Consider the following 25,889-nt stretch of genomic DNA (forward strand, 5'->3'; position numbering starts at 1 on the left):
AGATCATATGTCTCATCAAATCTTGACCCAGGAATCCTCCGCTTCCCCTGGGCCAATTCATGGCTTTCCTCTGTTTTGTGGAGACCCTTAGGATGCAGGAGGTAGGGACTGTGGGTATAGACTTACCAGTCACAGCTTCCCTCTGGTAAGTGTCAGCCCGTGGCAAGTGGTGGATTACCATCTGCTATTCCTCCATCATTTGCTGTCTCCAGTCCTGGGAGGGAGGAGGAAGCAGGGAGCGTGGGCACCGTAGGGCTTCACAGCACTCTGACGTCACTGCAGTGAATGACTGGTACATATTTATCTGTTCATACTAATGACTACATGTAGAAGCTGTGCACTACAAACAAGTGCTGTGTGTTGTGGTTTGCTTGCACACTGCACATAATGATTTGCACTGCCACTACTTGGCCATCAATTTGGTTTCATGGGTTTGTATCTTACTGCTGCTGATTATATCACACTTTCTGCTTTTAGGACACTGTTTATCACAGGACACTCCAGGGCCTTCTCGCATAGAGTCCTGCCCCATGGACTGGCTCTACAGTAGAAACAAGTGTTATTACTTCTCAGTGATGTATCGAAAGGAGGGGGACTGGGACGAGAGCCAGAGGTTCTGCTCCTCACACAAGGGGTCCCTCGCTCTCTTCGACACCCAGGAGGACCTGGTAAGGACAAATAAGCGAACAGTATATTTAGGACCAATTACCTGCATTTAAAGCTGTTTAGGATTTTTGGGCCCCTAGGCAGTAGCAATTTGTTGACCTACCAACTCAAACCTTGCTCACCCATTCTCTCCCACTACCGGCATTGGGTAACACACACTTTTATGAAAAATTTGGTGTTTCTAGTCAGGGTTTTAAGCAAGTTTGTGGAATGAATAAACATCCTTTCAGCAACACTGACCCCACCCCCCAAAAAATCTTAAAACACAACTGCTTGCTTTTTGCTTGCACTATCATTGACTTTGTGATATATTTATTGCTTTACAAATCAAAATGTTTGGCACATCTGAAGTTTAGTTTATTGACATAGGAAGTTGAGCTGTGAACTATGCAAAGAGAGAAGAACTCACCAACTCGCAATGTTTGCAGAAATGTTGTTAACAGTTAATTTTATTTATGTACTATCCCAGGTCATGTTGACCCCAAAAAGAAACATAGGATCCACCCTTGTATTGGAAACACTTCGATAATACCCATCGGAAATCGAACCTGGTCTACTATTTTAGACAGAGTGTTAAGCTAAGATGGCCTTTCCTATACCTCATGTCTTGTTCCCTGTCCCTGTGAGGTTGTTTCCACCGCCTTCAGGACCCCATGTGTCATTCTTCACCGAGACACTCTGGTGTCCAGGTAGCTCACCACAACCACTGATGTTTGAGGGACCCTTCAGAAGCGCACTTACCCTAAACCATGGCTACACGCTATAGCAAGAAGTCAGCTAGAGGCACAAGATAGGTCTTGAGAGTGTATCTTCAAACATCTCTGGGTTTGAAAGGGAACCAACACTGGAAAAAGGGGACCAGGCCAGGTGGAGTGCAAGGACAGAAGATGCAAGTCTTCAGGAATGATCAGTAGGCTAAGTTAGCAAGATACAGCAATATTCTTTGCTGAAGGAAGGAGTCAAGTATACCACTCACCTCATACTCTGGCATCCCCCATACCCACTGAAGAAGGAGGAGAAGCACATAGTGAGGGATTTAGGGAAACCCGATGGAGGTGCAAGAGAGCAGGAAGAGTACAGCTTAGAGCAACAGAACTGACCACCATGGAAACTGTTAGGATGCAAAGAAAAATATTCTCTGGTATGGTGTTGAAAACTAGAAGAAGCAAACATCTTCTTGGTGACCACATCTTATCTAAAACATAGATCTTGGAGTAAAACATTTCCATATCTCTTATGATCTCTCTTTGCTTCAACATGTTGAATGACATACATCTGCATCTCCTGTGATGAGAGAAAACAGTGAAAAAGTGAGAAAATGATAATGCTATAGAGTACAGAGTATTATCTGACATAAATATATTGTCCTAAATAATGTTTACAAATGTACTGTCCAATTGGACGTTGTAGGAGGCTGGCCTGGCTTGTAGTGGGTACCAGAGGTACTTACACCTTGTGCCAGGTCCAGTTATCCCTTATTAGTGTAGAAGAGGTGTTTCTAGCAGCTTAGGCTGATAGATGATAGCTATGGCAAAGCAGCTTAGGCTGAACTAGGAGACATGTAAAGCTCCTACTATACCACTGGTGTCATTTGCACAATATCATAAGAAAACACAATACACAGAAGTACTAAAAATAAAGATACTTTATTTTTATGACAATATGCCAAAAGTATCTCAGTGAGTACCCTCAGTATGAGGATAAGTTATATACACAGGATATATGTACACAAACCAAAATTATGCAGGTAGTTGCAAGAAAAGTAATGCAAGCAGTGTAGTTACAGTAGATTGCAATAGGAGCACATAGGTATAGGGGCAACACAAACCATATACTCCAGAAGTGGAATGCAAACTACAAATGGACCCCAAACCTATGTGAGCTTGTAGGGGGTCGCTGGGACTGTAAGAAAACAGTGAGGGTTAGAAAAATAGCCCACCCCAGGACCCTGAAAGGTAGGTGTAAAGTGCACCTACTACCCCCAGAGAGCAGAGAAGCCGTGATAGGGGGATTCTGCAGGAAGAACAAGCACCAGCAATTCAACAACAGTGGATTTCGGGACCTGAGTACCTGTAAGACAAGGGGACCAAGTCCAATAGTCACAACAGTGTCGAGAGTGGGCAGGAGCCCAGGAAATGCCAGCTGAGGGTGCAAGGAAGCTGCCACCTGTTGGAAGAAGCTTGGAGTTCTGCAAGAAAGAAGAGGACTTGGAACTTCCCCTTTGGAGGACAAAGGTCCCACGTCGCGATGAAGCTTGCAAAGGTGTTCCCACGAAGAAATACCGCAAAAAAGCCTTGCTAGCTGCAAGGGTTGCGGTTAGGGTTTTTGGATGATGCTGTGGCCCAGGAGGAACCAGTTGTCGCCACTTGGATGAGGAGATAGAGGGGGTGCCCAGCAAGTCAGGGATCCCTCACAGAAGCAGGCATCACCCGCAGAAGTACCTGAACAGGCACCTGGAGGAAGAGTGAACCGGAGTCCATGCGAAGTCACAAAAGAGAGTCCCACGACGCCGGAGGACAACTCAGAAGGTTGTGCACTGCAGGTTAGAGTGTAGGGGACCCAGGCTTGGCTGTGCACGAAGGAAATCCTGGAAGAGTGCACAGGAGCCGGAGCAGCTGCAAATCACGCTGTACCCAGCAACGCAGTCTAGCGTTGAGAGGCAAGGACTTACCTCCACCAAACTTGGACCGAAGAGTCACTGGACTGTGGGAGCCACTTGGACAGAGTTGATGAGTTCCAGGGACCACGCTCGTCATGCTGAGAGGGGACCCAGAGGACTGGTGATGCAGTCTTTTGTTACCTGCGGTTGCAGGGGGAAGATTCCGTCGACCCACAGGAGATTGCACCAGGAGCTCTGAAGAAGAGAGGAGGTAGGCTACCCCCAGAGCATGCACCACCTGGAAACAGTCGAGAAAGTGGGCAGGATGAGGCGATACAAGTTTGCTAGTAGTCGTCTTGCTACCTTGTTGCGGTTTTGCAGGCGTCTTGAGCAGTCAGCGGTCGATCCTTTGGCAGAAGGTGAAGAGGGAGATGCAGAGGAACTCTGATGAGCTCTTGCATTCGTTATCTGAAGAATTCTCCAAAGCAGAGACCCTAAATAGCCAGAAAAGGAGGTTTGGCTACCTGAGGAAGGAGGACTGGCTACGAAGAGAGGTAAGAGCCTATCAGAAGGAGTCTCTGATGTCACCTGCTGGCACTGGCCACTCGGAGCAGTCCAGTGTGCCACAGACACCTCTGTTTCCAAGATGGCAGAGGTCAGGGACACACTGGAGGAGCTCTGGGCACCTCCCCTGGGAGGTGCAGGTCAGGGGAGTGGTCACTCCCCTTTCCTTTGTCCAGTTTCGCACAAGAGCAAGGCAGGGGGATCCCTGAACCTGTGTAGACTGGCTTATGCAGAGATGGGCACCATCTGTACCCATCAAAGCATTTCCAGAGGCTGGGGGAGGCTACTCCTCCCCAGCCTTCACACCTATTTCCAAAGGGAGAGGGTGTTATACCCTCCCTCAGAGGAAATTCTTTGTTCTGCCTTCCTGGGCCAGGGCTGCCTGGACCCCAGGAGGGCGGAAACCTGTCTGAGGGGTTGGCAGCAGCAGCAGCTGAAGTGGAGACCCGGGAAAGGCAGTTTGGCAGTACCCGGGTTCTGTGCTAGAGACCCGGGGGATCATGGAATTATCCCCCCAATGCCAGAATGGCATTGGGGTGACAATTCCATGATCTTAGACATGTTACATGGCCATGTTCGGAGTTACCATTGTGACACTGTACATAGGTAGTTTCCTATGTACAGTGCACACATGTAATGGTGTCCCCGCACTCACAAAGTCCGGGGAATTTGCCCTGAACGATGTGGGGGCACCTTGGCTAGTGCCAGGGTGCCCACACACTAAGTAACTTTGCACCCAACCTTCACCAGGTGAAGGTTAGACATATAGGTGACTTATAAGTTACTTAAGTGCAGTGGTAAATGGCTGTGAAATAACGTGGATGTTATTTCACTCAGGCTGCACTGGCAGGCCTGTGTAAGAATTGTCAGATCTCCCTATGGGTGGCAAAAGAAATGCTGCAGCCCTAGAGATCTCCTGGAACCCCAATACCCTGGGTACCTCAGTACCATATACTAAGGAATTATATTGTTGTACCAGTATGCCAATGTGAATTGGTAAATTTAGTCACTAGCCTGTTAGTGACAAATTTGGAAAGCAGAGAGCATAACCACTAAGGTTCTGGTTAGCAGAGCCTCAGTAAGACAGTTAGGCATCACACAGGGAACACATACAGGACACATAATTATGAGCAGGGTCCCAGTGACACATAGACTAAAACAACATATATACAGTGAACTATGGGGTTAACATGCCAGGCAAGATGGTACTTTCCTACACAACCCCCCCCCCCAAACGAAGGACAATAGGACTAGACATGACCTGATGAGTCTTCATTGTCTAAGTGGAAGTATCTGGAGAGTCCATCTGCATTAGAGTGGGTACTCCCAGGTCTATATTCCACTGTATAGTCCATTCCCTGTAGAGATATGGACCACCTCAACAATTTCGGGTTTTCACTTTTCATTTGTTTTAGCCAAAGTAGAGGTTTGTGGTCTGTCTGAACAATGAAGTGAGTGCCAAACGGGTATGGCCTCAACTTCTTCAGTGCCTAGACCACAGCAAAGGCCTCCCTCTCTATGGCAGACCAACACTTTTCTCTAGGGGTCAACCTTCTGCTGATAAAAGCAACTGGTTGATGCTGGCCCTCAGAATTCAGTTGTGATAAGACTGCCCCTATCCCTAATTCAGATGCATCAATTTGAACAATGATTTTCTTGGAGTAACATGGGCGTTTTAGGACAGGTGCAATGCACATGGCATGGTTAAGCTCCTCAAAAGCTTTCTGACAGCTAGCTGTCCACAATACCTTTTTAGGCATCTTTTTACTTGTGAGATCATTAAGTGGGGCTGCTATGGAGCCATAGTTTTTTTATGAATCTCCTGTAATACCCATGATTGTCTGGATTTTCCCCTGAAGTGGTGAAATCTGTTCTCCACCTACCAGGTGTCCCAGATAAACCACCTTTCCCTGCCCTATCTGGCACTTTGAGGCCTTGATAGTGAAGCCTGCCTTTTGCAGGGCCTCCAAAACTTTCCAAAGGTGGACCAGGTGCTCATCCCAGGTGGAGCTAAAGACAGCTATATCATCAAGATATGCTGCACTAAATGCCTCCAACCCTTGCAGGACAGTGTTCACTAACCTCTGAAAAGTGGCAGGTGCATTCTTCAAACCAAAGGGCATCACTGTAAATTGTTAGTGCCTTCCTATAGTTGAAAATGCAGTTTTAGGTTTAGCAGAGCCTCAGTGAGACAGTTAGTCATCACACAGGGAACACATACAGGGCACACTTATGAGCACTGGGGCCCTGGCTGGCAGGGTCCCAGTGACACATACACTAAAACAACATATATACAATGAAATATGGGGGTAACATGACAGGCAAGATGGTACTTTCCTACAGGGAGGTGTGAGAAAGTAGCCTCTTTCTAGCCTGGTTACCCCCACTTTTGGCCTGTTTGTGAGTGTATGTCAGGATGTTTGTCACTGTTTTCACTGTCTCACTGGGATCCTGATGGCTGGGCCCCAGTGCTCATAGTGAAAACACTATGTTTTCAGTATGTTTGTTATGTGTCACTGGGACCCTGCTAGTCAGGACCCCAGTGCTCATAAGGTTGTGGCCTATATGTATGTGTCACTGGGACCCTGTCACACAGGGCCCCAGTGCTCATAGGTGTGCATGTATGTGTTCCCTGTGTGGTGCCTAACTGTCTCACTGAGGCTCTGCTAACCAGAACCTCAGTGGTTATGCTCTCTCATTTCTTTCCAAATTGTCACTAACAGGCTAGTGACCAATTTTACCAATTTACATTGGCTTACTGGAACACCCTTATAATTCCCTAGTATATGGTACTAAGGTACCCAGGGTATTGGGGTTCCAGGAGATCCCTATGGGCTGCAGCATTTCTTTTGCCACCCATAGGGAGCTCTGACAATTCTTACACAGGCCTGCCACTGCAGCCTGAGTGAAATAACGTCCACGTTATTTCACAGCCATTTTACACTGCACTTAAGTAACTTATAAGTCACCTATATGTCTAACCTTTACCTGGTAAAGGTTAGGTGCAAAGTTACTTAGTGTGAGGGCACCCTGGCACTAGCCAAGGTGCCCCCACATTGTTCAGAGCCAATTCCCTGAACTTTGTGAGTGCGGGGACACCATTACACGCGTGCACTACATATAGGTCACTACCTATATGTAGCTTCACCATGGTAACTCCGAATATGGCCATGTAACATGTCTATGATCATGGAATTGCCCCCTCTATACCATCCTGGCATAGTTGGCACAATCCCATGATCCCAGTGGTCTGTAGCACAGACCCTGGTACTGCCAAACTGCCCTTCCTGGGGTTTCAGTGCAGCTGCTGCTGCTGCCAACCCCTCAGACAGGCAGCTGCCCTCCTGGGGTCCCGCCAGGCCTGGCCCAGGATGGCAGAACAAAGAACTTCCTCTGAGAGAGGGTGTGACACCCTCTCCCTTTGGAAAATGGTGTGAAGGCAGGGGAGGAGTAGCCTCCCCCAGCCTCTGGAAATGCTTTGTTGGGCACAGAGGTGCCCAATTCTGCATAAGCCAGTCTACACCGGTTCAGGGACCCCTTAGCCCCTGCTCTGGCGCGAAACTGGACAAAGGAAAGGGGAGTGACCACTCCCCTGACCTGCACCTCCCCTGGGAGGTGTCCAGAGCTCCTCCAGTGTGCTCCAGACCTCTGCCATCTTGGAAACAGAGGTGCTGCTGGCACACTGGACTGCTCTGAGTGGCCAGTGCCACCAGGTGACGTCAGAGACTCCTGCTGATAGGCTCCTTCAGGTGTTAGTAGCCTATCCTCTCTCCTAGGTAGCCAAACCCTCTTTTCTGGCTATTTAGGGTCTCTGTCTCTGGGGAAACTTTAGATAACGAATGCAAGAGCTCATCCGAGTTCCTCTGCATCTCTCTCTTCACCTTCTGATAAGGAAACGACTGCTGACCGCGCTGGAAGCCTGCAAACCTGCAACATAGTAGCAAAGACGACTACTGCAACTCTGTAACGCTGATCCTGCCGCCTTCTCGACTGTTTTCCTGCTTGTGCATGCTGTGGGGGTAGCCTGCCTCCTCTCTGCACCAGAAGCTCCGAAGAAATCTCCCGTGGGTCGACGGAATCTTCCCCCTGCAACCGCAGGCACCAAAAAGCTGCATTACCGGTCCCTTGGGTCTCCTCTCAGCACGACGAGCGAGGTCCCTCGAATCCAGCGACTCTGTCCAAGTGACCCCCACAGTCCAGTGACTCTTCAGCCCAAGTTTGGTGGAGTTAAGTCCTTGCCTCACCTCGCTGGGGTGCATTGCTGGGAACCACGACTTTGCAGCTACTCCGGCCCCTGTGCACTTCCGGCGGAAATCCTTTGTGCACAGCCAAGCCTGGGTCCACGGCACTCTAACCTGCATTGCACGACTTTCTAAGTTGGTCTCCGGCGACGTGGGACTCCTTTGTGCAACTTCGGTGAGCACCGTTTCACGCATCCTTGTAGTGCCTGTTTCTGGCCCTTCTCCGGGTGCTACCTGCTTCAGTGAGGGCTATTTGTCTTGCTCGACGTCCCCTCTCTCTTCAGGTCCAATTTGCGACCTCCTGGTCCCTCCTGGGCCCCGGCAGCGTCCAAAAACGTCAAACGCACGATTTGCGACTAGCAAGGCTTGTTGGCGCCTTTTTAGCGGGAAAACACTTCTGCACGACTCTGCAAGGCGAGCGGGATACGTCCACCAAAGGGGAAGTCTCTAGCCCTTTTCGTTCCTGCAGAAACCTCAGCTTCTTCTGTCCAGTCGAAGCTTCTTTGCACCCGCAGCTGGCATTTCCTGGGCATCTGCCCATCTCCGACTTGCTTGTGACTTTTGGACTTGGTCCCCTTGTTCCACAGGTACCCTAGATTGGAAATCCACAGTTGTTGCATTGCTGGTTTGTGTCTTTCCTGCATTATTCCTCTAACACGACTACTTTGTCCTTAGGGGAACTTTAGTGCACTTTGCACTCACTTTTCAGGGTCTTGGGGAGGGTTATTTTTCTAACTCTCACTATTTTCTAATAGTCCCAGCGACCCTCTACAAGGTCACATAGGTTTGGGGTCCATTCATGGTTCGCATTCCACTTTTGGAGTATATGGTTTGTGTTGCCCCTATCCCTATGTTTCCCCATTGCATCCTATGGTAACTATACATTGTTTGCACTGTTTTCTAAGACTATACTGCATATTTTTGCTATTGTGTATATATATCTTGTGTATATTTCCTATCCTCTCACTGAGGGTACACTCTAAGATACTTTGGCATATTGTCATAAAAATAAAGTGCCTTTATTTTTAGTATAACTGTGTATTGTGTTTTCTTATGATATTGTGCATATGACACTAAGTGGTACTGTAGTAGCTTCACACGTCTCCTAGTTCAGCCTAAGCTGCTCTGCTAAGCTACCATTATCTATCAGCCTAAGCTGCTAGACACCCTATACACTAATAAGGGATAACTGGGCCTGGTGCAAGGTGCAAGTACCCCTTGGTACTCACTACAAGCCAGTCCAGCCTCCTACATTGGTTGTGCAGTGGTGGGATAAGTGCTTGAGACTACTTACCACTCTTGTCATTGTACTTTTCATAAGAGAAAAATATACAAAACAAGGTCAGTGTATATACACATAGCCAAAAAGTTTTGCATTTCCTCTTTTCACTCTTTTTTAAGTGCTGAAAAGTACTCCTAAACTTTCAAAAAGTTCTTAAAAGTTTAAAAAGTTTTTTTTCTGTCTTTCCAAAAAGTTCTGAAAACTTTTTTCTCTTTTTCTATCACTTTAACGCTCTCTAAAAAATGTCTGGCACAGGCCAAAGTGTTGATCTGTCCAAACTTGCATATGACAACCTTAGCTGGAAAAGAGCAAGGAGTCTCTGTATAGAGATACGTTTGAGTGTAGGGAAAAATCCTTCCTTGGAACTGTTACTTAACATGCTTAGAGAACAGGATAAGGCCATAGGTGCCCCATCTGTTGAAAAAGTACCTAATAGTTCCCAATCTGATTCAGGGACTCCCCCAGGAAAAGATTCAGGAAAGAAACTTCCTAGCCTGCCCATTACTAGACAGTCTAGCATAGTTGGTAATGATGATGAGCCACACCATACAAATAGTGTTGTCTCACATCATAGCAAAAGCATTTATTCTCACCATACTGGTAGTAATGTTTCTGTAAACCAAGCTGTTAGGGTGGCTTCTGTAAGGGACAGGTCTCCTTCTGTTCATTCCCATCATAGCTCTGTTTCTAGAAATGTCCCTCCCACCAACCCTGATGACAGAATGTTAGAGAGAGAACTCAATAAGTTGAGGGTGGAACAAACCAGACTGAAGCTTAAAAAGCAACAGCTGGATTTGGATAGACAGTCTTTTGAATTAGAGAAGGAAAGACAGAAGTTGGGTTTCGATACCCATGGTGGCAGCAGCAGTATTCCCCATAGTCATCCTGCAAAAGAGCATGATTCCAGGAATCTGCACCAGATAGTTCCCCCTTATAAGGAGGGGGATGACATTAACAAGTGGTTTGCTGCACTTGAGAGGGCCTGTGTTGTACAGGATGTCCCTCAAAGGCAGTGGGCTGCTATCCTATGGCTATCATTTAGTGGAAAAGGTAGGGATAGGCTCCTTACTGTGAAAGAAAATGATGCCAATAATTTTACAGTTCTTAAGAATGCACTCCTGGATGGTTATGGCTTAACCACTGAACAGTACAGGATAAAGTTCAGAGAGACCAAAAAGATGTCTTCACAAGACTGGGTTGATTTCATTGACCATTCAGTGAAGGCCTTGGAGGGGTGGTTACATGGCAGTAAAGTTACTGATTATGAAACCTGTATAACACAATCCTGAGAGAGCATATACTTAATAATTGTGTGTCTGATTTGTTGCACCAGTACCTGGTAGACTCTGATCTGACCTCTCCCCAAGAATTGGGAAAGAAGGCAGACAAATGGGTCAGAACAAGGGTGAACAGAAAAGTTCATACAGGGGGTGACAAAGATGGCAATAAGAAGAAAGATGGTGAAAAATCTCAAGATAAGCATGGGGATAAGGGTAAAACCAAAGATCCCACTTCAAATCTTAAACACTCTTCAGAGGGTGGGGATAAAACTAATTCTTCCTCTTCTTCTCAACCTGCACACATTAAAAAGCCTTGGTGCTTTGTGTGTAAAAACAGAGGCCATAGGCCAGGGGATAAGTCCTGTCCAGGTAAACCCCCTGAGCCTACCACCACTAATACATCAAGCTCTAGTGCCCCTAGCAGTAGTGGTACTAGTGGTGGGACTGCTGGCAACAGTCAAGCAAAGGGTGTAGTTGGGTTCACTTATGGGTCCATAGTGGAAACTGATGTAATCAGTCCCAAGACAGTTTCTGTCACACCTAGTGGCATTGGCCTTGCCACACTGGCTGCTTGTCCCCTTACAATGGATAAGTACAGGCAGACAGTTTCAATAAATGGTGTTGAGGCCTTGGCCTACAGGGACACAGGTGCCAGTTTCACTTTGGTGACTGAAAACCTAGTGCACCCTGATCAACACATCATTGGACAACAGTATAAGATTATTGATGTCCATAACTCAACTAAGTTTCTTCCCTTAGCTATAATTCAGTTTAGTTGGGGTGGAGTTACTGGCCCTAAGCAGGTGGTGGTATCACCTAGCTTACCTGTAGACTGTCTCTTAGGTAATGACCTAGAGGCCTCAGGTTGGGCTGATGTAGAGTTTTATGCCCATGCAGCCATGCTGGGCATCCCTGAGGAATTGTTCCCTCTCATTTCAAGTGAAATGAAAAAGCAAAGGAGAGAAGGCCTGAAAACTCAGGATCCCTCTCCATCAACAGGTAAAAAGGGTATCACAGTATCCCCTAACCACCCTACCATTCAGGATACTATTCCTGTGGTGGGAGAAACCTCTCCTGGGGTGGCACCTGTTCCAAGGGAATCATCAGCTGGCAAAGCTGGACTCCCTGAGGTGGAAGTACCTCTCTGTGGGATAACTAACATTGGTGAGAAAAAGAGCACCATTTTAGTTAACATGGAGCATCCCTCCAACCCTCCCAGAGAAACTTTAGTGCAGAAACTCTGCACTGCCTCACAACACTTAGGACAGCATCCCTGCCCTAGTGTGGAGCTAATAGGACAGCATCCCTGCCCTGCTCCAACCCAAGAGAAACAGCATCCCTGTTCTCTCTTCCAGCCATATGGACAAAGTTTTTGCCCAGCTATGGCTTTTCTGAGACAGCATCCCTGTCTGGCATTTCCATCACTACAAATAGGTTCAGTGGACAATTCCCACTGCTCTAAACTAAAACTTACTGATAGAAACTCTGAAAATACATCTTCACATTGTTGCTTAGCTAAAAAACTTCAAACAGGATGGTTTACATCCCCACAGGGAAGTAACCATATAGTGGATGATAAAGGGAGTAACCAGTCTATTGCAGAGCTACTCTCAACTTATCACCACTTAGACAATAAAGTCTCAACTGGCCAAGGTTAGCCTTATTGTCCTTCGTTTGGGGGGGGGGGTTGTGTGAGAAAGTAGCCTCTTTCTAGCCTGGTTACCCCCACTTTTGGCCTGTTTGTGAGTGTATGTCAGGATGTTTGTCACTGTTTTCACTGTCTCACTGGGATCCTTATGGCTGGGCCCCAGTGCTCATAGTGAAAACACTATGTTTTCAGTATGTTTGTTATGTGTCACTGGGACCCTGCTAGTCAGGACCCCAGTGCTCATAAGGTTGTGGCCTATATGTATGTGTCACTGGGACCCTGTCACACAGGGCCCCAGTGCTCATAGGTGTGCATGTATGTGTTCCCTGTGTGGTGCCGAACTGTCTCACTGAGGCTCTGCTAACCAGAACCTCAGTGGTTATGCTCTCTCATTTCTTTCCAAATTGTCACTAACAGGCTAGTGACCAATTTTACCAATTTACATTGGCTTACTGGAACACCCTTATAATTCCCTAGTATATGGTACTAAGGTACCCAGGGTATTGGGGTTCCAGGAGATCCCTATGGGCTGCAGCATTTCTTTTGCCACCCATAGGGAGCTCTGACAATTCTTACACAGGCCTGCCACTGCAGCCTGAGTGAAATAACGTCCACGTTATTTCACAGCCATTTTACACTGCACTTAAGTAACTTATAAGTCACCTATATGTCTAACCTTTACCTGGTAAAGGTTAGGTGCAAAGTTACTTAGTGTGAGGGCACCCTGGCACTAGCCAAGGTGCCCCCACATTGTTCAGAGCCAATTCCCTGAACTTTGTGAGTGCGGGGACACCATTACACGCGTGCACTACATATAGGTCACTACCTATATGTAGCTTCACCATGGTAACTCCGAATATGGCCATGTAACATGTCTATGATCATGGAATTGCCCCCTCTATACCATCCTGGCATAGTTGGCACAATCCCATGATCCCAGTGGTCTGTAGCACAGACCCTGGTACTGCCAAACTGCCCTTCCTGGGGTTTCACTGCAGCTGCTGCTGCTGCCAACCCCTCAGACAGGCAGCTGCCCTCCTGGGGTCCAGCCAGGCCTGGCCCAGGATGGCAGAACAAAGAACTTCCTCTGAGAGAGGGTGTGACACCCTCTCCCTTTGGAAAATGGTGTGAAGGCAGGGGAGGAGTAGCCTCCCCCAGCCTCTGGAAATGCTTTGTTGGGCACAGAGGTGCCCAATTCTGCATAAGCCAGTCTACACCGGTTCAGGGACCCCTTAGCCCCTGCTCTGGCGCGAAACTGGACAAAGGAAAGGGGAGTGACCACTCCCCTGACCTGCACCTCCCCTGGGAGGTGTCCAGAGCTCCTCCAGTGTGCTCCAGACCTCTGCCATCTTGGAAACAGAGGTGCTGCTGGCACACTGGACTGCTCTGAGTGGCCAGTGCCACCAGGTGACGTCAGAGACTCCTGCTGATAGGCTCCTTCAGGTGTTAGTAGCCTATCCTCTCTCCTAGGTAGCCAAACCCTCTTTTCTGGCTATTTAGGGTCTCTGTCTCTGGGGAAACTTTAGATAACGAATGCAAGAGCTCATCCGAGTTCCTCTGCATCTCTCTCTTCACCTTCTGATAAGGAAACGACTGCTGACCGCGCTGGAAGCCTGCAAACCTGCAACATAGTAGCAAAGACGACTACTGCAACTCTGTAACGCTGATCCTGCCGCCTTCTCGACTGTTTTCCTGCTTGTGCATGCTGTGGGGGTAGTCTGCCTCCTCTCTGCACCAGAAGCTCCGAAGAAATCTCCCGTGGGTCGACGGAATCTTCCCCCTGCAACCGCAGGCACCAAAAAGCTGCATTACCGGTCCCTTGGGTCTCCTCTCAGCACGACGAGCGAGGTCCCTCGAATCCAGCGACTCTGTCTAAGTGACCCCCACAGTCCAGTGACTCTTCAGCCCAAGTTTGGTGGAGGTAAGTCCTTGCCTCACCTCGCTGGGCTGCATTGCTGGGAACCGCGACTTTGCAGCTACTCCGGCCCCTGTGCACTTCCGGCGGAAATCCTTTGTGCACAGCCAAGCCTGGGTCCACGGCACTCTAACCTGCATTGCACGACTTTCTAAGTTGGTCTCCGGCGACGTGGGACTCCTTTGTGCAACTTCGGCGAGCACCGTTTCACGCATCCTTGTAGTGCCTGTTTCTGGCCCTTCTCCGGGTGCTACCTGCTTCAGTGAGGGCTCTCTGTCTTGCTCGACGTCCCCTCTCTCTTCAGATCCAATTTGCGACCTCCTGGTCCCTCCTGGGCCCCGGCAGCGTCCAAAAACGCCAAACGCACGATTTGCGACTAGCAAGGCTTGTTGGCGTCTTTTCAGTGGGAAAACACTTCTGCACAACTCTCCAAGGCGAGTGGGATCCGTCCACCAAAGGGGAAGTCTCTAGCCCTTTTCGTTCCTGCAGAAACCTCAGCTTCTTCTGTCCAGTCGAAGCTTCTTTGCACCCGCAGCTGGCATTTCCTGGGCATCTGCCCATCTCCGACTTGCTTGTGACTTTTGGACTTGGTCCCCTTGTTCCACAGGTACCCTAGATTGGAAATCCACAGTTGTTGCATTGCTGGTTTGTGTCTTTCCTGCATTATTCCTCTAACACGACTACTTTGTCCTTAGGGGAACTTTAGTGCACTTTGCACTCACTTTTCAGGGTCTTGGGGAGGGTTTTTTTTCTAACTCACTATTTTCTAATAGTCCCAGCGACCCTCTACAAGGTCACATAGGTTTGGGGTCCATTCGTGGTTCACATTCCACTTTTGGAGTATATGGTTTGTGTTGCCCCTATCCCTATGTTTCCCCATTGCATCCTATGGTAACTATACATTGTTTGCACTGTTTTCTAAGACTATACTGCATATTTTTGCTATTGTGTATATATATCTTGTGTATATTTCCTATCCTCTCACTGAGGGTACACTCTAAGATACTTTGGCATATTGTCATAAAAATAAAGTGCCTTTATTTCTAGTATAACTGTGTATTGTGTTTTCTTATGATATTGTGCATATGACACTAAGTGGTACTGTAGTAGCTTCACACGTCTCCTAGTTCAGCCTAAGCTGCTCTGCTAAGCTACCATTATCTATCAGCCTAAGCTGCTAGACACCCTATACACTAATAAGGGATAACTGGGCCTGGTGCAAGGTGCAAGGTGCAAGTACCCCTTGGTACTCACTACAAGCCAGTCCAGCCTCCTACAGGAGGTACTCCAGAAAGGAGTGGGCTTCAGCCCCTTTGAACTCCTCTTTGGGCACCCTGTAAGAGGTCCCCTAACAATTGTGAAGGAGGGTTGAGAACAACCTTTAAAAGCTCCTAAGCAAGACATAGCGGACTATGATCCTAAGATCCTAGAGTGGCTGGGTACATGAAAAAGGCCAGTAAAAACATTCAGGCCAACCAAGAGCTCCAAAAGCAATGGCATGACCTGAAGGCTGTTTTGGTTCAGTACCAACCAGGACAGAAGGTGTGGGTATTGGAGCCTGTGGCCCCAAGAGCACTCCAAGACAAATGGAGTGGACCCCACATCATTGTTGAAAAGAAGGGAGAGGTCACCTACTTGGTTGACCTGGGCACTGCCAGGAGTCCCCTTAGGGTGCTCCATGTCAGTCGCCTAAAACCCTACTATGACAAAGCAAAACCTTTAGGTTAGGTGTACATACACTGAACTTGTTTTGTATATTATTCTCTTATGAAATGTACAAAATGACAAAGTGCTAAGTTGTTACAAATACTCATCCCACCGCTGCACAACAAATGTAGGAGGCTGGCCTGGCTTGTAGTGGGTACCAGGGGTACTTACACCTTGTGCCAGGTCCAGTTATCTCTTATTAGTGTAGAAAAGGTGTTTCTAGCAGCTTAGGCTGATAGAAGGTAGCTATGGCAAAGCAGCTTAGGCTGAACTAGGAGACATGTAAAGCTCCTACTATACCACTGGTGTCATATGCACAATATCATAAGAAAACACAATACACAGAAGTACTAAAAATAAAGGTACTTTATTTTTATGACAATACGCCAAAAGTATCTCAGTGAGTACCCTCAGTATGAGGATAAGTTATACACACAAGATATATGTACACAAACCAAAATTATGCAGGTAATAGCAAGAAAAGTAATGCAAGCAGTGTAAAGTTACAGTAGATTGCAATAGGAGCACATAGGGATGGGGCAACACAAACCATATACTCCAGAAGTGGAATGCGAATCACAAATGGACCCCAAACCTATGAGAGCTTGTAGGGGGTCGCTGGGACTGTAAGAAAACAGTGAGGGTTAGAAAAATAGCCCACCCCAAGACCCTGAAAGGTAGGTGTAAAGTGCACCTACTACCACCAGAGAGCACAGAAGTCATGATAGGGGGATTCTGCAGGAAGAACAAGCACCAGCAATGCAACAACAGTGGATTTCCGGACCTGAGTACCTGTAAGACAAGGGGACGAAGTCGAATAGTCGCGACAGTGTCGAGAGTGGGCAGGAGCCCAAGAAATGCCAGCTGAGGGCGCAAGGAAGCTGCCAACTGTTGGAAGAAGCTTGGAGTTCTGCAAGAAAGAAGAGGACTAGGAACTTCCCCTTTGGAGGATGGACGTCCCACGTTGCGGTGAAGCTTGAAAAGGTATTCCCACGCAGAAATACCGCAAACAAGCCTTGCTAGCTGCAAGGGTTGCGGTTAGGGTTTTTGGATGCTGCTGTGGTACAGGAGGGACCAGGACGTCGCCACTTGGATGAGGAGATAGAGGGGGTGCCCAGCAAGTCAGGCAGCCCTCACAGAAGCAGGCAGCACCCGCAGAAGTACCTGAACAGGCACCTGGAGGAAGAGTGAACCGGAGTCCACGCGAAGTCACAAAAGGGAGTCCCAAGACGACGGAGGACAACTCAGAAGGTTGTGCACTGCAGGTTAGTGTCGGGGACCCTCGCTTGGCTGTGCACGAAGGAAAGCCTGGAAGAGTGCACAGGAGCCGGAGCAGCTCTGAACTGGTGTAGACTGGCTTATGCAGAGATGGGCACCATCTGTGCCCATCAAAATATTTCCAGAGGCTGGGGGAGGCTACTCCTCCCCAGCCTTCGCACCTATTTCCAAAGGGAGAGGCTGTTACACCCTCTCTCAGAGGAAATCCTTTGTTCTGCCTTCCTGGGCCAAGGCTGCCTGGACCCCAGGAGGGCAGAATCCTGTCTGAGGGGCTGGCAGCAGCAGCAGCTGCAGTGGAGACCCTGGAAAGGCAGTTTGTCAGTACCCAGGTTCTGTGCTAGAGACCCGGGGGATCATGGAATTGCCCCCCCCCCAATGCCAGAATGGCATTGGGGTGACAATTCCATGATCTTAGACATGTTACATGACCATGTTCGGAGATACCATTGTGACGCTGTACATAGGTAGTGACCTATGTACAGTGCACGCGTATAATGTTGTCCCCGCACTCACAAAGTCCAGGGAATTTGCCCTGAGCGATGTGGGGGCACCTTGGCTAGTGCCAGGGTGCCCACACACTAAGTAACTTTGCACCCAACCATCACCAGGTGAAGGTTCGACATATAGGTGACTTATAAGTTACTTAAGTGTAGTGGTAAATGGCTGTGAAATAACGTGGACGTTATTTCATTCAGGCTGCAGTGGCAGGCCTGTGTAAGAATTGTCAGAGCTCCCTATGGATGGCAAAAGAAATGCTGCAGCCTATAGGGATCTCCTGGAACCCCAATACCCTGGGTACCTCAGTACCATATATTAGGAAATTATATGGGTGTACCAGTATGCCAATGTGAATTGGTAAATTTAGTCACTAGCCTGTTAGTGACAAATTTGGAAAGCAGAGAGAGCATAACCACTGAGGTTCTGGTTAGCAGAGCCTCAGTGAGACAGTTAGGGACCACACAGGGAACTCATACAGGACACATACTTATGAGCACTGGGGCCCTGCCTGGCAGGGTCCCAGTGACACATAGACTACAACAACATATATACAGTGAACTATGGGGGTAACATGCCAGGCAAGATGGTACTTTCCTACAGACGTAGTAATAGAAAATCTACTCTTTAAGGAATGATAGGCCAGATGTATCAAGCTCCTGGTTTGCAGTGTTAAGAAATCACTATTTTAGAAATGCAAAATGTGATGTATCAAAATCGCAAGTCAGTAATAGCGGTTTATTTAAATTCACAAATGCAATTTGCGATGAGCAAATACCGAATCCCCCAAAAATTGCGAATCGGTGTTTGAAATTCGCAAATTGAGAAGACAGCAAACCGGAACAGCCTGAGGACATCACAACCAGGAAGTGAATCAGCCCATGCTGTTTCCAGGAGCCACACCCACAGGAGCAGACAGAGAGACACAGCCCAGCACCAGGGAGGCAGCTTTGTGATCCAGCCAGGACCGAAGATCAACATGCCCAATGATGGGAATGTGAAGGAGAAAGGAGACAGGAAGTGCAAGCTCAAATTGAGTGAGCAGGAATTCAAGGTGCTCATTAAGGTGGTGTTCAGGAACCATGACAAACTTTTTGGGAAGAACTCACTCCAGGTACCTGAAAGTGAGAAGAGGAAACTGTGGTCAGAAATACAGACCAAAATATGCGCAGTGGGTGTTGCGCAGCGCTCTGTTGAGGAGATACGCAAGCAACTCTATGACTTGTGTTCCCATGCCAAACAGAGGGTGGCCAGCAGGCTAAAGGAGGCAAGGAGCACCAGAGAACCATCCACCCAGACACGGTCCACACCAATTGAAGACATGGTGGAGTCCACGCTGCTTCCTGAAGCTGTCAGTGGTAACACTGACATGGACACCTCAGGGACACCCAGCACCAGCAAAGGTAAGGCCAGTAATGATATGTATCCCCATACGTGCATGTACAAATGCCCAATAGAAAATAGCTATGAGCTTGATGCATTGTGATAAGTAGTCCAGGCCACATCTTACATACAATGCAGCAATGCCTTATGGGAGTGGTGTCCACACCCCTAAAGTGCTAATACCACATATATAGCAAGTTAGTGTTCTGCCACACAGAGGAACAACACACACAACTCACAGTGATACGATGTTAGTGTACATTTATGACTATTGTGCAATATTATGTGATACATTTATAAATGACTTGATGCACATTGTCGTTGCAGATGTCCCGGGCCTTGCTGCAGCAGCATGTGGAAATGTGGGGGATGTCGAAACACAGCCACAGTCTGACTCAAACACCAGTGAGTCTTACAGTATTGCACCAAATAGCCGCAGGGGAAGGGTGTTACCCCTTCTGTGCCCAGGACGTAATGGTTATGTCCTGAGGCACAGTGCTCTTGTGCCCAGGACGTAACCATTACGTCCTGGGCACAGAGCTCAGAGGGAGCGCAAGTGCTCCCTCTGTGGGGTTCCCCCCCAACCCCCAAGGCAGGGATGGTAGGGGAAGACCTTCCCCTTCCACCCGCACCCCCCCATCCCCCACCTGTGACGTCCGCGCGCAATCGCGAGCTGATTATCACAAAGGGCTTCCTCCATTGTGCTGGAAGCTCAGCTTCCAGCGCGATCGGAAGAGAAATGCAAAGCATTTCTCTTCCGATTGCGTGGAGGAGGCCAGAGAGGCTCAAAAGGGAAGGAAAGGAATTTCCTTCCCTTTGAAGTCTCTCTCAGCGTTTCAAAAGCCGGATTGTAAAGCAATCCGGCTTTTGAAATGCCCACTAGACACCAGGGATTTATTTTTGTAAATGAAATTGGCATGAGGGAGCGACCCCTTGGGCAAGGGTCGCTCCCAGGGGGGGAATTTTTTTTAAGGCCTTTTCTGCCCCCGGGTGGGGTGGGGGGGGGGGGTGCAGAAACCTCTAGGCACCAGGGATACATTTTTTATTTTTTTTATTGTTTTTGATTTTAGAGGTGGGGAGCGACCCCTTAGGCAAGGGTCGCTCCCATAGGGGGCAAATTATATTTAGGCCATTTCTGCACCCCTTGGGAGCAGATTGGTCTATTTTTATGAGGCCAATCTGCCCCCAACGGGGACAGAAACCACTAGACACCAGGGAGTTTTTTTTTTCTCGTGAATTTCACGCAAGGGGAGCGACACCTTAGGCATGAGTCATTCCTCTGGGGGGGCAAATTTTATTTTAGGCCATTTCTGCCCCCTTGGGGGGAGATCAGCCTATTTTAATTTGGCCGATCTGTCCCCAAGACGGGCAGAAACCACTAGGCACCGGGGATTTTTTTTGTTGTTGTTGTTTTACAGATGGGGAGCGACCCCTTAGGCAAGGGTCGCTTCCCTGGAGGGGCAAATTGTATTTAGGCCATTTCTGCCTGCTTAGGGGATGATTGGCTGATTTTAGGTCAATCTGCAGAAACCACTAGGCACCAGGTATCCTTTTTTTTTTGCGCCGTCACGCAAGGGGAGCGATCACGTAGGCAAGGGTCACTCCCCGGGGGGGGGGCAAATTTATTTTAGCCCATTTCTGCTCCCTCTGGGGGCAGATCGGCCTATTGTTATTAGGCCAATCTGCAACCTCTAGTCGCCAGGGCACTTTTTTTTTTTTTTTTTTTCTTTTTTTTTTTTTAGAGATGGGGAGCGACCCATTAGGCAAGGGTCGCTCCCCGGGGGGGGGTTGGTGGAGCGATGGGGGGGGGATTTATTTTAGGCCATTTCTGCCCCCCCGGGGGCAGATCGGCCTATTGTTATTAGGCCGATCTGCCCCCCGGGGGGGCAGAAACCTCTAGGCGCCAGGGCTAATTTTTGTTTTGTTTTTTGTTTGTTTGTTTCTTTTTAGAGATGGGGAGCGACCCATTAGGCAAGGGTCGCCCCCCTGGGGGGCAAATTGTATTTAGACCATTTCTGCCCCCCTTGGGGGCAAATCGGCAGATTTTAGGTCAATCTGCCCCCAAGGGGAGCAGAAACAACTAAGCACCGGGGATCTTGTTGTTTGCGCCAATGTCACACAGGGGGAGCGCCCCCGTAGGCAAGGGTCGCTTCCCGGGGGGGTTGGGGGGGGGAATTTATTTTAGGCTATTTCTGCCCCCCCCTGGGGCCGGCTGATCTAGAGGCCAAAATCCACAGGTAGGCACTTTGCAAAAAACACCTCTGTTTTCTGTGAAAAAATGTGATGTGTCCACGTTGTGTTTTGGGCCATTTCCTTTCGTGGGCGCTCGGCCTATCCACACAAGTGAGGTACCATTTTTATCGGGAGACTTGGGGGAACACTGGGTGGAAGGAAATCTGTGGCTCCTCTCAGATTCCAGAACTTTCTGTCACCGAAATGAGAGGAAAAAGTGTTTTTTTGGTCAATTTTTGAGGTTTGCAAAGGATTCTGGGTAACAGAACCTGGTCAGAGCCCCACAAGTCACCCCATCTTGGATTCCACTAGTTGACTAGTTTTCAAAAATGCGCTGGTTTTCTAGGTTTCCCCAGGTGCCGACTAAGCTAGAGGCCAAAATCCACAGGTAGGCACTTTGAAAAAACACCTCTGTTTTCTGTGAAAAAAATGTGATGTGTCCACGTTGTGTTTTGAGCCATTTCCTTTTGTGGGCGCTAGGCCTACCCACACAAGTGAGGTACCATTTGTATCGGGAGACTTGGGGGGAATACAAAATAGCAAAACAAGTGTTATTGCCCCTTGTCTTTCTCTACATTTTTTCCTTGCAAATGTAAGGCAGTGTGTAAAAATGACGTCTATGTGAGAAATGCCCTGTAACTCACATGCTAGTATGGGCACCCCGGAATTCAGGGATGTGCAAATAACCACTGCTTCTCAACACCTTATCTTGTGGCCATTTTGGAAATACAAAGGTTTTCTTGATGCCTATTTTTCACTTTTTATATTTCAGCAAATGAATTGCTTTATACCCGGTATAGAACAAAAACCCATTGCAAGGTGCAGCTCATGTATTGACTCTGGGTACCTAGAGTTCTTGATGAACCTACAAGCCCTATATGTCCCGCAACCAGAAGAGTCCAGCTGACGTAACGGTATATAGCTTTAAAAAATCTGACATCGCAGGAAAAAGTTACAGAGTGAAACGTGGAGAAAAATGGCTGTTTTTTTTACCTCAATTTCAATATTCTTTTATTTCAGCTGTTATTTTCTGTAGGAAACACTTGTAGGATCTACACAAATTACCCCTTGCTGAATTCAGAATTTGGTCTACTTTTCATAAATGTTTAGCTTTCAGGGATCCAGCATTAGTTTCTCATCCATTTCGGTCACTAACTGGAAGGAGGCTGAAAGCACAAAAAATAGCAAAAATGGGGTATGTCCCAGTAAAATGTCAAAATTGTATTGAGAAATTGGGTTTTCCAATTCAAGTCTGCCTGTTCCTGAAAGCTGGGAAGATGGTGATGTTTCCACCACAGCATCCTTTGTTGGTGCCATTTTCAGGGAAAAAACCACAAGCTGCCTTCTACAGCCCTTTTTTCCAATTTTTTGAAAAAAAAAAAGCTTTTCACTGTATTTTGGCTAATTTCTTGGTCTCCTTCAGGGGAACCGACAAAGTCTGGGTACCTCTAGAATCCCTAGGATGTTGGAAAAAAGGACGCAAATTTGGTGTGGGTAACTTATGTGAACAAAAAATTATGAGGGCCTAAGTGCGAACTGCCCCAAATAGTAAAAAAAAAAGCTCGGCACAGGAGGGGGAAAAGGCCTGACAGCGAAGGGGATAACCTGGATTCAGATGAAATGCCAGATGAAGTCCCCACACCACCCCCAGAGGCTAGATCCACAGGAAGACAGCAGTCCCTGCCCCAGCATCAGCCAACTCCCCTCAGGAGGCATCACAAAGCAGGCAGACAGTGCACAGATGAAGGAGAGGGCCCATCACTCCTTGGCAGCCTTGAAGCTTCCATGCTGACAGTGCAGCGCCTGCAATGCAAACACATGATGTCAATGCACAGGCAGTTGGTGTCAATCGATCATAACATGGGTACAATGCACAGGCAGTTTGAGTCTCACAATGACAATATGGGAGTACTGCACAAGCAGATGGATGTACTCCATGAAAACATTGGATCAATGAACAAGCAGTTGGAGTCTCTGAACGAGGCACAGCAAACAGCAGCCGAAAACACAAAGGAGTTGACAAACGCCATTAGGGACCTCTGCACTGACATTCAGCAGGAGCGTGTCAGCCACCGTAGATGCCATCACCAATTCATGGGAAGGTTTGATGGGTTCTGCAGATCGATCAATCGGCTCGCTAGCTCAACTGTCTTAATTTCATGACGTGCTGTGGGCATACAGGTGGACAGGGCACACTGCAATCAATGTTGCCGATGCAATGCAGACAGCACGCAGTGCTACGAATAACGAACTGGGTGGTGGGGATAGTGAGGAGTTTTTTAGCCTCAGCAGTCTTACAGCCCCTGTGATGGATCCTAGGCATCGCAGTACCAGACACAGTACTGCCTGTGAACCCGCTACAAGAGGTGCCAGTGAAGCCACTGAGCACTGCAGTGTAGTGCGTGGACATAGGAAGTAATGTTGAGGGCTACAGGGGACTACCGTCATATGTAGCTTTAAAGTTATACTATAATGCTAATAGTGTGACACTGCTAATCACACATGTTTGCCTATAGTGCATGACTATGTCCTATTGACACATACGCTACCTGAAGTCAAGGTAATAAAGTTGCTAACTACAGAAATACATAATATTGGAGTGGTCAAAGATACTAAAGAGAGGTGGTTGATGCTTAGCGACGCACATCTGAAACCAATAACAACAAAAGTATAATATCGTCAATGAGTCCTGTGGCGGGTGCCAGCCTGGTGCAAGAAACCCAACCACCAAGGGTTTCGAGGTGCACACAAACAGAGGTGGATATAAATAAACACCTATGTCATGCGCTGTAAGTTACAGAATCTAGAAAAAGAGCAACCAGGGCACTCCAAACAAATGAGTCCAAAATTGGGTGGCTTTGTGTGAAACGCTTTAATTCTTTGTGATCGGTAGTTGAATCGCAGTTCTAAGATGTTCAAGTCCACATATGAAAAGGTATATACGAGTTACAACAACAGTCTGAATCCTCAGAATAAACAGGTATATACAAGTAAAAAAAACAGCCAACACGTGTTTCGTCCTTACAGACTTTTTCAAGGCTGCAAAATAGAGACAAATGGGAACTATTTACAATTAGTGGCACTACCATCTGGTAAGTACATTTGAAGAGTACAAACATCAAAGGCGATAACTCAAAAGGGTGAGTTAACCTCAGCGTGAAGAAATATTCAAGATAGAGAAAACCCTTTAAGCTAAAACGTTGCATGCATTAAAAAAGAAGAAAAACAGGGATAAGGGGTCACCGTAAGTGCAAAAGAGAAAGGTTAAAAAAGTTCTAATTGTACTAAGGGAGTATTCGAGAAATCTTGAGGAGTGGGAGACCATATGGTCAACACAGGCGAAAAGGAAATCATCGAGTACAGAGTGCAGATATATGTGAGACAGACAATGCTCGTGGGTGTAGTAATTTACCTCAAGAAAACTGAGAGTAGAGTAGCTAATGTTGTTCTGTTTGAAATCCAAATGCTGAGATTTTATCTAAGGAGGAGAGGCAAAAACCGGAAGAAACGCAGCGTTATTTGTTGAGTTAAACTCGATAGCACGAGTGTGATATTAGAGGATTATGAAAAGTGTACAATGAGGTGGGGGAGGTAAGGTGGTAAAAAACCTACCAAGAATTAAGAGGTCCAAACAGGTAAATGCGCGTTCCATCTATGTAAGGGACAGGTATTCCTCAGGCGTAACAATTCTGGATCCAATGGTATGTCCGCAGTATGGGACATAGAATAATTGAAAGGTCTAAGTAGACCCTGCCTGTAGAAATATAACGGAACAAAAAAGGAGAAAAAGGACGCTATGTCACGTGTACGAGATAAGCGGTACAGGAAGTATAAAAGATAATAAGTGCTGACGTGCTTGACATATTTAACAGGTGTAAAAAGCCCTGTCCTGACTTGTTTAAGACGTTATCATGAAGGAAGGAACGGCGAATCAAACACGTGCGGGGAAAGGAATTTAACTCCCCCTACCCATGCGGCACACAAGGCAGCGTGTGCGAGTAGAGCCACTAATGGTACATGTGAAACAAAACCAAATAAATATTTCACAAATATACCTTGGAATCGACCAACATATAGGGAGGACAAGTCTGTTTAAATTAGGCTAGAATGCTTGTCAGGGGAAGAACAATTACACACAAAAAAACCAAAGAAACTGTCTGGTCGGGAAAGTCAAACCCCGTATTACTAACTAGCTGGGAAAGTCTCCCGTTGACTAAACACATACGCTAATATTTATATACACTAAAGGAGAAAGGCTAAGGTCATTCTCCCCTACCTGTGCCGCCCCGTAGACTCCGGGAAAGCAAGTGAAAACCGCGTAAGTAATGTCCCGCAGCGCCTGATAATGCTGCCGTGTTCTAGGAAGGAGCGAGGCCATTCGAGTGTCCGCGTCTATATGCGCACACTCTAAAAATAAACGAAGGACTAGGAAGATTGCCGGCAGACAGGGAGTTCCTGTTAACTACTTTGAAAATGGGCGCCATATTGGAGTGTGCCCGCGGCAACCGGGTGGACAAGGCTGCGTAAACTTGAAAGGAGAAAGACGTGAGCCGGTGTGTAGTATTTAAAATTTAAAGAGCCCCAAAGATTCAAGGATTT

General features: G+C 47.5%; 1 protein-coding gene across 1 annotated transcript in view; it reads left to right on the top strand.

The window, feature by feature from the left end:
- Positions 1-437: 437 nt before the first annotated feature.
- Positions 438-25,889, top strand: part of LOC138275113 (C-type lectin domain family 2 member A-like) — a 475,294-nt gene continuing 449,842 nt past the window's right edge. The window contains exon 1 of the mRNA XM_069219070.1: positions 438-668. Coding sequence (XP_069075171.1) covers positions 531-668 — 138 coding nt within the window. The 5' untranslated portion in view covers positions 438-530. The remainder of the gene's footprint in view (positions 669-25,889) is intronic.

The sequence above is a fragment of the Pleurodeles waltl genome, chromosome 2_2 (assembly GCF_031143425.1).
Source record: "Pleurodeles waltl isolate 20211129_DDA chromosome 2_2, aPleWal1.hap1.20221129, whole genome shotgun sequence".
Classification (NCBI taxonomy): domain Eukaryota; kingdom Metazoa; phylum Chordata; class Amphibia; order Caudata; family Salamandridae; genus Pleurodeles; species Pleurodeles waltl.